The sequence below is a fragment of the Castor canadensis genome, chromosome 15 (assembly GCF_047511655.1).
Source record: "Castor canadensis chromosome 15, mCasCan1.hap1v2, whole genome shotgun sequence".
NCBI classification, from domain to species: Eukaryota; Metazoa; Chordata; class Mammalia; order Rodentia; family Castoridae; genus Castor; species Castor canadensis.
In genome coordinates, this window is record NC_133400.1 from 18,041,904 (window position 1) to 18,055,218 (window position 13,315).

A 13,315-nucleotide genomic window follows, 5' to 3' on the forward strand; every position below is an offset into this window, starting at 1 on the left:
TGCCTCAAACCTCCCTTGAAGTACATTCCTACACAGAGGAAGGTCTGTTTCAAAAGGGACCACTAGGTGCAGCTTCTAACTGCAACTCCTGTAATGATACCTATGTGAATTATGGCAGGACCCAGGCTAGTTCTTTAACAAACAGGTTGCAGAATGACTGGGATATAAATTCAGTGGAGAAGCATGTACTTAGTATGCATGAGGCCCTGGGTTTAATCCCCAGCATCAAAAACAGAATGCACCCAATGAATGCTTTCCTCTGTATACATGCCCCAGTAGGAGAAAGAACTGAGAAGATAATGCTGCTCCATCTATCAGTCCACCCATCCATTTATACATTTATTCAACAAGCATTTATTGAGTGCTTATTACATGCCAGCCACTGTGCTAGCTGCTTGAGATATATTGGTAAATGAGACAATCGAATTCCCTCTCAGCAAGGCATCCACCAATGAAAGGATGAGACGATACAAGTATCCCAGGCTGGAGTTGAAGCTCAGAGGTAGAGTACTACTTGCCTGATATGTGCAATGCCCTGAACTTGATCCCCAGCACTACAAAAATTATACAATTTCAGGTAATCATATTTACTACAAGGAATAAGAGGAGAATGATGAGGAATGCGAAATTACACGAGGTAGTTAAGACTTCTTTGAAGAGGGTCATTTCAGCAGATAAAGGAGTAAGTCGTGGGTGCTGGAGGGAGAGTATTCCTGGAGGAAATTGTATATGTTACTTCCTGAGGCAGAAATGAGGCTGATATAGGAGCAGGGGAAAGGCTTGTGTGTTCAGGAAAGAAAGAGAAGATGTAGTTAGAGAAGTAGGTATGGGCCAGGCCACAGCAGGCTTTGTCAGCCATGGTGAGGAATGCAGATCTTGTTTTAGGTGTTGGGAAGTTAGAGGAGAAATTTGAACAGGATAGGGAAGAAATCTGATGTGAGCCATGCCAGTGTGGTGCTGGCTGTTACCAGTAGAATGTCTCTCTTAGCAGTTAAGAAGACAGTTGGTCCTGGGGAATGGGGGTGGGGGCAGTCAGCAGAAAAGGAACAGCATGGACACCCACATCAGCAGCCAGGAACAGGAAGAGGTACCCAGCAACTCATAGCTCTCAGTCCTAAGTGAACTGTCCACCCTGTGGACAGCTCACTTGCCCTGAGGGGCCACAGCACAAAATTTGCTCCTCACCCTGATACATTTGTTTACAAGGCCAGGAAGTTTCTCTAACTTGAGGTAGAGGATGGAGGTACAGGCCCTGGGGTTCCCAGAGAGTCCCCACTAAAGGTCTTAATTAACCCACCTCAGTCCCTCTCTGATGTTTGGTGTGACTGAGGCAGATTTGTGGTTACTATAGAGGTCAGACAGGTTGGCAGTTCTCAAAACATGAGGCAAACAGGCCTATCTAGAGGCTCTTAGGAACAAAAGATCAGGCTGGAGGCATGGCTCAAGTGGTAGAGCGCCTGCCTAGCAAGCACAAGGCACTGAGTTCAAACCCCAATACCCCTCCCCCCAAAAAACAGTCACACACCAGTTCAAGTAACTTTTTAGGGTGAAGGTCTGGAAATCTGAAGTTTTAAAAGCTTTGCTAGTAGGGCAAAGCAGTACACACCTGTCCTAGCTACTCAGGCGGCTGAGGCAGGAGGATTACTTGAGATTACAAATTTGAGATGAGGCTGGGCAATATAGCAAGACCTTGTCTATAAATAAATACATTAAAGCTTCCCACAATTACCAGTTTATAGGAGAATAAGGGCCAAAGGAACATGTTAAATGATACCATGGGATAGTCAGCAAATTCCAAAGCATGGAAAGCTAAGAAAAAGAACATACTTTCTTTTTTCAATAAATAAATTAAAAGCTGAGAGCCAGTGGCCCACGCCTGTAATCCTAGCTACTCAGGAGGCAGAGATTAGGAGGATCACAGTTCAAAGCCAGTATGGGCAAAGAGTTCTTGAGACCCTATCTCAAAAATACCTAACACGCACACACACACACACTCACACACATACACACACACACACACACACACACACACACACACACACACACACACAAAGGCTGGTGGAATGATTCGAGGTGTAGGCCCTGAATTCAAGCCCCAATACTGCAAATAAATAAATTGAAAGGAAGGAAAAAGAGAGAAGAGGACCCTACTTGTTGAGCCATAACAACTACGTGCAACATGGGATCTTAGCTACATTATAATTCAAATAAATTTTGGGAGGAGTGCTGGGGTTTGAACTTAGGGCTTCACACTTCACACTTGCTAGGCAGTGCTCTACCACTTGAGCCACGTTGCCAGCCCTCAAATCAATTTTTAAAAATTTGGCAACCCTGGCCTATTTTTTTAGGTTTTTTGGTTGCTATTGTTAGTACTGGGGTTTAATTCAGGCCCTTGCACTTGCTAGTCAAGCTCTCTACTACTTGAGCCAAGTCTCCACCTTTTTCTTTTAGTTTTCTATTAGTTTTCTATTAAAGAAAAAGGTGTGGTGGTGCACACTGGAGACTTGAGCCACGTCTCCACCTTTTTCTTTTAGTTTTCTTTTAGTTTTCTATTAAAGAAAAAGGTGTGGTGGTGCACACTGGTAATCCCAGGACTTAGGATTGTGATTTTGAGGCCACTCTGGGTGACATAGTGAGATCAGGGTGAGCCCGGGCTATGTAATAGAACCCTGTCACTAAATTTTACATATACATATATAATTTTTGTATATAAATATATATATAATTTTTGTATATATATATATATATATATATATAAAAGCTCAGGTGCAAACTGATGTTCAACCAGATTTGGAACCCAGTGAGAACTTACATGGTGGGCTTCACAGGATAAATAGCTTGTGGGAGCCATGAAGCCAAGGAGGGAGGCTTCCTACATAAAAACTGAAAGCTAGAGGATTCTAGTGTGAGGTGTGCCTGGGAAAAGCATGTTGTAACAGAAGCAGCTCTAATAGGAGACTTGAGTTGAACAGGCTAGTTTGAGCCAAACAGACAGCAAGTCTGAACTTGAGGCTAAAGGTGAAATCCCACATGTTGTACACATGTTTGTTTGGTGAGAACTGGCTCCCAGAACCCTGTGCCTGGCAGCCCTCCCTTCTGCGTGCTTATGATGCCATGTATGATAACTGAAGAGTTGTCCAGCTATCTCATTATACATCCCAGCAATGGGCCAGCACCCATGAGTGACCAGGACAGGATGTCTGAACAAACAGATGGATGGAAAGAGGTCTTTCCTGTTGAGAGGGACAGCAACTGGAAGTGGAAGGATTCAAGGAACTCTTATCTGCCTCAGCATTACTGTGACCACTTTTCTGCCCTATCACTTAGAAAGCAAGGCTGGTAAAAACCCACCTGGGGCTAGCAGAGTGGCTCAAGTGAAAAAGCTCCTACCTAGCAAGTGTGAGGCCCTGAGTTCAAATCCCAGTATGAAAAAAAAAACTCAGTAGGGTATTGTGAGGATTGAATGGGCTAAAACATGTTGAACTGATAGCAAAGCTCTGGACCAACAGTCACTTTGACTGCTCTCATGTCACCTTTATCAAATGCTCTTGTTCTGGGAAGGAAGGGGCAGCAGCAGCCTCTGAAATGTCAAGAACACTCACTCTTTGGTGTTGCTTGTGGCCTTGCTGTGTGCCAGTGGTGTAGGGCTAGGAGCCAGAATAGGGTAGTTGTGGCCTCACCAAATTTACTTACCAGCTAAGCAGTGAGCAAACACTATGGACTGTTGGGAGGAGGAGAAGGAGGAAGAAAAGGAGGAGGAGAAGAAAGAAGGAGCGGTCACAGCAAAGCCTGAATCAGAGAGTGGAGGCTTCTCCATGTCCCAGAGAAGGTAAGTCACAGAGAGGGCTTGGAAGGCAGAAGTCTCCATGATATGCCCCTCTCTCCAGGCAACTAGATAGCAACATTTGGGGGAGGGCATCTGAATCCCAGGACTACCATTAAGGTCTTACTGAAACTAGCTTCTACACCCCAGGCTCCTATAGCCTGTCTGGGACTCCCAGCTGAAGCCATTCATGGATATGGGACAGCATGCAAACCAACTTAAGACAAAGACTCCAAACCTGTGGGCTGTACACATGAGAATATTGTTTCCATCAGGAACTTCAAGCCTATCAGACACCACATGTGGTTTTGCTCTAAAGATCTTACATACAGGATCCTCCATACTGCATGAGTCCCCTAGAAGGGGAGTCCAGTGGTACAAATGGGACTGAAGTCATCAGTCATCTCCCTCAAAAAGCAGCCCAGGAACTTTAACGGAGAGGCTGGTAAGTGTGCAGGAAAGAAAAATAGGGGTGGGGAGGTTGGATGGAAATAGGAGGGAGAGATGCCTTAGTGGTTACTACACTTCTCCTAGCAAGATAAAAATCAGCTGCCTTTTGAGGAAGAAAAATGTGCCATTTGCCATTTCAGGAAGGGTGGCCTCAGCTTTGTTGACGGGAGGATGTGTGCTCGTGGTGGCCAAGCTGTTTCCTGGTATGGAAGACTTTCATTTTAGGGGGGAATTTGACTGTTAGTTATTATGGGAACAGACCCAGTGCAACATCTGAAAAGAGGTAGGAGCAACATGAGACTCCAGGACTGGGGAGACCCCATCTGCGCAATGCTGGGTAGTGAGTTAGCTTTCACCTTCACCCACCCTTGCAGTCTGTGCACTTGTAACTCAGCCTGACTTTTACTTTCCTGCATAACCTCAATATTCCGGTTAACAGTAGTGGTGAGTCAGTTTGGCCACCAGAATAAGTTTGGTCCCAGAAGAAACTTGTTTATACCACTGCTGACTTTGCAGGTCTCTCTCTCTCTCTCTCTCTCTTTTTTTTTTTTTTTTTTTTTTTTGTGGTACTGGGGTTTGAACTCAGGGCCTCACGCTTGCTAGGCAGTCACTCTACCACTTGAGCCACTCCACTTGAGTTCCTGCAGGTCTTGATTTGTGTCAATAATGCATAGGTAAGAAGTTAGAGGGGGGGAAGCTGATCCCCCTGATCCTACCTATCCCTTCCTGGCAGCAAGATTTCCTGTCTTTTTTCTTTTTTGGAGCGGGGAGGGACACTACGGATTGAACCCAGGGCTTCACACATGGTTGGCAAGAGCTCTACCACTTGAACCCTGCCCCACTCCCCGGACCTTTTGTATGTATTTTGTTTTTGAGATAGAGTTTTGCTAACTTTACCTGGGCTGACCTCTAACTCAAGATTCTCCTGCCACAGCCTCCCAGAGTATTAGGATTACAGGTGTAAGCCACCATGCCTAGCAAGCCAGAAAACTTTTTCTGTTTGTTTGTTTGCTTGCTTACTTGCAGTGCTGGGGACTGAACCCAGGACCGTCACCATGTTAGACAAGTATTCTGCCACTGAGCTACATCCCCAACCCTGACTGATTTTTTCCCCCCAACAATACTGGGGTTTGACTCAGGGTATTGTGCTTGTTATAATGCCTATAGCCCTCCAACCCTAACATTTATTTATTTATTTTTGCAGTACTGTGGTTTGAACTCAGGGCCTACATCTTGAGCCACTCCACCAGCCCTCTTGGTGTTAGTTTTTTTGAGATAGGGTCTTGCGAACTATTTGCCCACGCTGGCTTTGAATCACAGTCCTCCTGATCTCTGCCTCCTGAGTAGCTAGGATTACAGGTGTGAGCTACCAGCATCTGGTTATTCTTTAATTTTTTTTTTTTTTTTGGCAGCACTGGGGCCTCACATTTGCTAGGCAGGTTCTCTTACAGCCTGAGCACTCCACAAGCCTTTTTTGTGATGGGTTTTTGTTTTTTTGTTTTTTGGGTTTTTTTTGAGATAGGGTCTTGCATTTGCCTTGGGCTGACTTTGAACCTTGGCTCATCCTGATCTTTGCCTCTTGAGTAGCTAGAATTATAGGTGTAAGCCATTGGCACCTAACTCAACCCTGACTTTTTTGGTTTGGTTTATTTTTTTTTTTGGTGGGCCTGGGGTTTGAACTCAGGGCTTAGCATTTGCAAAGCAGGCCCTCTACTGCTTGACCCACACCTCCAGCCCCAACCCTGACTTTTTTTAAGTAGAGACAGAGATGGTAGAGTGGCTCAAGTAGTAGAGTGCCTGCCTAGCAAGTGTGAAGCCCTGAGTTCAAACTCCAGTACCACCAAAATAAAATAAAAAATAGAAGGGTAGGTGTGGCTTCTCTGTGGGGAATGGACTGGAGGAAGCAAGACCAGCAGGAAGTGAGAGATGGAGGTGGTCTTTACTAGTGAAGTCAGTAAGAACTGAGAAGAGACACTTGGGAGACATTTCCAGGTTGAGGCAGCAAGATTTGAAAATGCCATGGTGAGAGACAAGGGGAGATGGTGAAAAGGTATCAGAGGTAACACTTAGGGTCAGCTTTAGAGTCAGCCCCTGAGGCTCCCTGCCCCTGCCCTGTCTCCACTTATGCCTACTGCTACCACCTGGACTTTTGCCATAGCCTCATTTCCCAAATTGTCCCTGTGTCCAGGTCTGTGACACTGGTACTGGGAGGGAGGGATCATAGGACAAGCTTCACTAATATATCCTTGTTTTCCCTACAAGAGGCAGGGCAAAGAGATGGCATTGGATGAAGTTAAGGGGCCACCTTGTTGGCTAAAACATGCTTACCACTTAGATGTGAGTGTTCATTTGCCCAGTAAACCCAAGAGTTTTTTCTCCCTCTTGCCACTTGGCTACATGGCAGGGAGGGGGCACTGCTGACCAATGCACAGTGGGGAAAGAAAGGGAGCCAGGACTGAGTTGGGGTGCTCCAATCACCAGGGGCAAGGATACATCCTGCTATTGTCTGAAGCAGAACCCTGGAGAACTCACTGCAGCAGGCCGCCCAATAGAATTCTGCAACTGCAGTAGGAAAGGACTTGACCCACCTCTAGCACAAGGCCAATTGATTCACCTTCCTCCTGGAGAGTAGGCACAGGACATGAAGTGCACAGTCCCTTGCTGGGAACACTTTCTCCTTGGTAGCTCCAGACCTCTTCTTGGTAGTGCCTTTGGAAGAGTTTGCTCAATTAATTTTTTTGGGAAGCCTTCTTGCGTCTCCAAGGTCTTATGCACTGGTCAGTCTTGCTACCTGAGGAAGATTCCAAAAATGGAGCAGCTCCAAGGGGTGCCAGGATTCAGAGCAGAATCTTGAGAGGCTGAGGGACAGGAGCAAGAAAAGGTCTCTAGGGATGAAGAAGTCTGGGCACAGCTCTGGGAGCCTCTCAAGTAGTGGGACTTCAGTAGAGGCACATCACCATGAATGTGCGGGTGTGTACATTTTGAGACTGGGGGGTTTCTAGAGGAAGCAGCAAAGATGAGGGCCAGGGTGGGGCCTACAAGGCAAGGAAGGGAACCAAGCTAAACCTTGAGGTTTCTGGGAGAACTCTTACCACAGGATCCACAAGACCCAAGACCCCGGTGTCAGGCCTTTCCTTAGAACCATTTCTGACCTGGATTCTGCAATGAGGTAGGAAGAAGCCTGACCAGCAGGTAGATCAGCAGCCCTGGGAAGAAGGGCTGGGGTGCAAAGCTCTGCTACCCTGGAAGTTACTTCATTTCCTCCCACCCAAATAGCTGACTGACAGAGTTCCTGTTCTACTGAGTGTTCCCTGATCCTCAGTATATGTTTGCTCAGTTCTCATACCAAATGTCCCGCCACGAGAGTCCTGGACAGGTATAGCATCTCCTAAAGAGGAATGAATTCATGAAGATGGTTGGAGATTACAAGGGGAAGAAGTGCTCCTGACAGCCCTAAGGGATGGATATAGGAGCAGATAAGGTAGGAAAGAGAAGATTAGGTCATAAGGCTCCTGAACTAGAGTCCACAAGATTAACTCTCATATCCAGAGACTATCCTTCCCTATGCCCACCCTACCTGGCCTAGAGCCAGGAAACCCAGAACCCAGAACACTATGGCCACAGCCTCACATGTGGCCCTAAAAGTGGCCAGGGTAAGCTGTAGGCAGTTGGGAATGTGATGGGGTTTGGAAAGGCCGCAGGGCCGAGGGCACTGTCTGGGAGAGCCAAGCCCTACAGGCAACGAGAATGCCACCTGGGTTGGCCTCCCCGGAGAGGTGCAGGGCGAGAAAGGGAGAGATGAAGGGAGCGGGCGATAGTGCTCGCGGCAGAGGCCTGCCAAGCCCGCGGGGGCGCCCTTTGAGACCTGGGCTGGAGGGTCGTGGCTCCCCCTGGCGGCTGTGCTGCGCGGCTTTGTGATATTCCGCGTGGCTGTTGCAGGGTCTGGTGACTTCAATCCGCTCCTCGGGAGGCCCGGCTGAATCGAGAGTCGGGACTCTATCATTGGCTTCTGCTCCTTCAAGTTCTCAGGCCAGCCACCCCTGCCCGCCTATCCCACCCCTGCCCGCCTATCCCACCCCTGCCCGCCTATCCCACCCCGAGCAACATGCAGTCCGTGGGCCTCGAAGGTCTCCACACTGTAGGATGGAGGCCTCGGCTGAGTTCTCTGTTCCTGCTGCTGCTTGTGCTGCTGCTGCTGCTGGTGCCCTCGAAGTCGGTAACCCGCGCCCAAATCACGCCAGACACCCAGATCACTCAGGTCCCCCCCAGCGCCCCCACCACGCTGAGCACCTCCAGCGCCCAGACCACGCCAGGCACCCCCAGCGCCCTGACTCCATCGAGCCCCTCTCCGCGAGAGCGTGCTAGGGCCCTGATGCAGAACTTCCGGCTTGTGGACGGGTGAGTAGGTGTGGAAGGAGTCGGGGGAGGGAGCGAATGGGTGCTGAGGTCACCTCTGGGCAGGGGAGGGTTCTGAACATCCAGGGCTAGCGAAGAGGGCTCTCTTATACCACTCACCCCTTAATGCCCTCTCTCCCCTCATCTGTGGGTGCCCTTTCCCCTCCTCTACCATATATCATTCCTTTTTGGAGAGAACCTCCCAGCTCAGGCCTCATAAGGGCCTATGTGTGGGCAGTAGTGTGGTTGGGGACCCCCAGGATCCTGCCTGACCTGAAAGCTAAGGGACCAACCCATTTGTTCCTGACCTGACCCTTCCTTGACTTCCTTTCAGCCACAATGACCTGCCCCTGGTCCTGAGGCAGTTTTACCAGACAAATCTACAGGATGTTAACCTGCGAAATTTCAGCCATGGCCAGACCAACCTGGATAGACTTAGAGAAGGCCTCGTAGGCGCCCAGGTACCACAGGGACACACAGAGTACCACAGCATAGCTGCTGGGGAATGCTGGAAAGAGAGGGGCCAGTAGAGATCACAAGTTAGATGGGAGGTCAGTTATCAAAGGAACTCAGAAAGTACCATGATATGATGCTGGGGCTGCGGAGGCTACAGTGAGCCAGCTTGGTGGGCATGAAGGTACTACAGAACAACTGGTGCATTACATATGACCTCTGAGCCCACTGGATGCTGTGTTGGCTGTGGAGGCCTGAGGAGCCCCAAAGCAGCTGTGCCCAAGTCAACCCCTGTCCTTTTTCCCCAGTTCTGGTCAGCCTATGTCCCATGCCAGACCCAGGATCGGGATGCTGTACGCCTCACCCTGGAGCAGATTGACCTCATTCATCGAATTTGTACCACCTACCCTGAGCTGGAGCTTGTGACCTCTGTTGATGGTAGGTGGACTGATGAAGGGTGTTAGAGACTTGATGGAGGTGCTCTAGCTCCTGAGAGTAATTATCTGTCCTACTTGCCCCCAGCTCTGAACAGCACCCAGAAATTGGCCTGCCTCATTGGCGTGGAGGGCGGCCATTCACTGGACAGTAGCCTCTCCGTGCTACGCAGTTTCTATCTGCTGGGAGTGCGCTACCTGACGCTCACCCACACCTGCAACACTCCCTGGTGAGCACGGGGCAGATGGTATGGGTCCACTGAGGCAGGGATCTGCCTGAGGTCATACCAAACGCCTAGACCAATCTTTACTCCAGGATCTGACATTGAACTTAGAATGGGAGGAGAGCTGGTATTCTGGGATTCACAGAGCAAGACTGGATCCCTCCTTCTGCCAAGTACAGTACATCCTGGGTCCTTAAGTTTGCTCCAAGTGCTTTTAGGGATAGAGGGTTTGGTGGAACCTCTCGGAATTTGTGGCTAAGGCATGCCCACCAGTGAGACCTGCCTCTTGGCCATTCTGCAGGGCAGAAAGTTCGTCTAAGGATACCCACCCCTTCTACAACAATGTCAGTGGACTGACCAGCTTTGGTGAGGTGAGGACCCTAGTTCATATCCCACCCCACACAAATGCACACTCGCCATCTTTCCCTACAGATAAATGTGCGCACAAGTGCACCCCTGACACTCTTCTCCTAACTTGTCCCTGCAGAAGGTGGTGGCTGAAATGAATCGCCTGGGCATGATGATAGACTTGTCCCATGTTTCCAGTGCTGTGGCACAGCGGGCCCTGGAAGTGTCACAGGCACCTGTGATCTTCTCACACTCAGCTGCCTGGAGTGTGTGCAAGGATCCTCGGAATGTTCCTGATGACATCCTGCAACTTCTGGTGAGAAACTACCTGGCCCTGGGACCTAAAGCAAAAGTTCAGCTCAAGAGGCCTTAAACTTGACTCACTGTTTCCTTAATTTTCTGAGATCCAGGCTGAACATCTGCCCTATAAACCCACAGTCCATAGCCCCTGAATATGAAGACAGGTGTCTAGATCTTCCTCCACCCTTCAAAATCCATCCTTTTTTTTTTTTTTTTTTTTGGTGGGACTGGGGTTTGAACTCAGGGCTTTGTGCCACACCTCCAGTCCCCACCCTTCAAATCCAGAGCCAAGACACCTCCACTGTCAAGACTCCCCCATTCACACAAAACCAGAGAGTCTCCTGTGACCCCCAAAGCCAAGGCTCATCATTTTCCTTACAGGGCCCCATGGGGTGGGCAGGATGTGGTTGTGCCGGGTCAACTGAGTGTCCATTCCATCATCCTTGCAGAAGAAGAATGGTGGCATTGTGATGATGTCCTTGTCTGTAGGGGTGATGGAGTGCAACCAATTCGCCAATGTGTCCACTGTGGCAGGTGAGCTTCCCACTAGCCCCTGGGCTCACGAACAGGTCTGATTTGGACCTGAAGCCCTTGGCATGCATCAGCACAACCCCAGTGGTTTGAAAAATCCCATAATGGACAGTACACAGTACCTTGGTGCTATATGGAACCAGAGATAGAGTCTATACTGTCGTGATATAGAGCTGGGTGCTCAACATCTGTACCTTTACAAGGGCTACCAAAGCCCTCTGCCCCTGCTTCTGCTTCAAGTGTTTGTCAGCTCTACTCTTTGTTTCTTTCTCATTTCCACACCCCTCGAAAGAAGCATCCACCAGGTTCTTAAAGAGACTGGAGGCAGGGTGACTCTGGACCGGAAATGGCACAAGTGGTGGCTCTCCCAATGGGTTCATTCCAAACCTGAAGCTAGGATCAGTTCAGCTCAAACCTCAGGACCTTCAGGTGGCCACACAAGGTTCCTGGTCATGAAGGAAATGATCTACATGACCTGCAGGCTATACAAAGGAATTGGCTCCTAGACTACCCCTGCTTTGAAAGCCCCACACTACTGACTCTCCATCTCCCTAGATCACTTTGACCACGTCAAGACAGTCATTGGATCCAAGTTCATTGGAATTGGCGGAGATTATGATGGCACCAGACAGTGAGTACCTCCACGTGGCTTGTCAAGGGCTGCCTAAAAGCAGTGGGGACTTCACAGTCATCATGCCTAACCACCCATGCTCCTCACAGCTTTTAGGCCTTGCTCACCTGGTGTCTCTCCAATCCCAGAGTCTCCTATCTTCAGCCCATGACCCCATTCTAAGACATCATACTTGTCTAAGCCACCAGAGCTCATTCACCCAACATACGCATCCAACTCCAGCCCCAGTAGGCCCCACTCCCTGTGACTGTCAGCAATGTTAGCTGACCATCTATCTGTTCTCTACCTAGTTATGAGGAAGCTTTTATTTGTTTTTTTGGTTTTTGTTTTTTTAGGTTTGTTTATTTTTTTTTCTGGGCAATTCTGGGAATCAAACTAGCACAGGCTAGGCCCATGCTAGGCAACTACTCTACTACCGAGCTACAACTTTGACCACTTTTTTTTTTTTTGGTAGAACTGTGGTTTGAACTTCAGACTTATGCACTTGCTAGGCAGGCACACTCTAACACTTGAGCCACACCACCAGTCCATTTTGCTCTGGTTTTTTTGGAAATAGGGTCTCATGAACTATTTGCCCAGGCTGGCCTCAAATTGTGATCCTCCCAATCTCAGCCTCTCAAGTAGCTTGGATTACAGGTGTGAGTCACTGGTGCCTGGCTTCAGCCCCTCTTTTTTTTTTTTTTTTTAGCAGTACTGGGGTTTGAACTCAGGGCCTACACCTTGAGCCACCCCACCAGCCCTTCATGATGGGTTTTTTCATGATAGGGTCTCATGAACTATTAGCTGTCCTTATCTCTGCCTCCTGAATAGCTAGGATTATAGGCATGAGCCACTGGCTCCCGGCCTTCTTTTCTTTTTTAATGAAGGGGACATTTGCATTAAGCATAAGGCATAGATCTTAATAGTACAGTTCAGTTGGTTTTGGCAAATATTCAAGAAGGTCTTCATCCTCTGAAGGATGAAGAACAGAAGTGAATCATTCACTCTCTCAAAGTCTCCATCTCCCACATCTGACCAGAGCTGGGGTACAGTGTACCCGGGACACACAGGGCAGGCATTCTGAATTGAGATCAGGGTACCAGATCTGAGGCTTACCTCCTGGTGGCCCCACAGCTTCCCCCAGGGCCTGGAGGATGTGTCCACATACCCAGTGCTGATAGAGGAGTTGCTGCGTCGGGGCTGGAGTGAGGAAGAGCTTCAAGGTGTCCTTCGAGGAAACCTGCTGCGGGTTTTCAGACAAGTGGAACAGGTATGCTGGGCTGGGCAAGAGGGTGGTACAGTGGTCAGAGCAGGTGCATCGGGACCTGGTGGGACCACCAGGACCTGGCGGGACCATCGGGACCACCAAATGCCATTTCTAGGTACAGAAGGAAAACAAGAGGCAAAGCCCTCTGGAGGACATGGTCCCACAGGAGCATCTAGGCAGCGCTTGCCACTCGGATCTCCAGCGTCTGCGTCCAAAACAGCATCCGGTTCCAGGCCAGAAGCTAACTGAGATGCCAGAACATTGGACAGCCAAGTTTTCATCCAGGTCATCATTCTCAAAATCTTCCCCTTCCATGGTCCCAGGTCTCACTGCTGTTGCCAACCTTCTAGTCCTAATCCTGTTGTTCTGGTGACCCAATTAGTCCTGACGGTCCTCTGGCATCTTTGAATTCCATAAAGACCTCCCCCCAGGCAGGCACAAACATTTCCTGGAAATAAATGTTTGGGAAATGGAACCAGA

At 49.0% G+C, this 13,315-nt stretch overlaps 1 protein-coding gene across 1 annotated transcript; it reads left to right on the top strand.

The window, feature by feature from the left end:
- Positions 1-3,686: 3,686 nt before the first annotated feature.
- Dpep2 (dipeptidase 2) lies at positions 3,687-13,315 on the top strand. Its single transcript, XM_074055792.1, has 13 exons — positions 3,687-3,829; positions 4,143-4,268; positions 4,414-4,476; positions 8,213-8,671; positions 9,003-9,129; positions 9,430-9,559; positions 9,644-9,785; positions 10,081-10,150; positions 10,267-10,443; positions 10,877-10,961; positions 11,514-11,589; positions 12,703-12,838; positions 12,951-13,315. The coding sequence occupies exons 4-13, from the start codon at positions 8,379-8,381 to the stop codon at positions 13,206-13,208; spliced, it is 1,494 nt and encodes a 497-aa protein (XP_073911893.1). The 5' UTR covers positions 3,687-3,829; positions 4,143-4,268; positions 4,414-4,476; positions 8,213-8,378; the 3' UTR covers positions 13,209-13,315.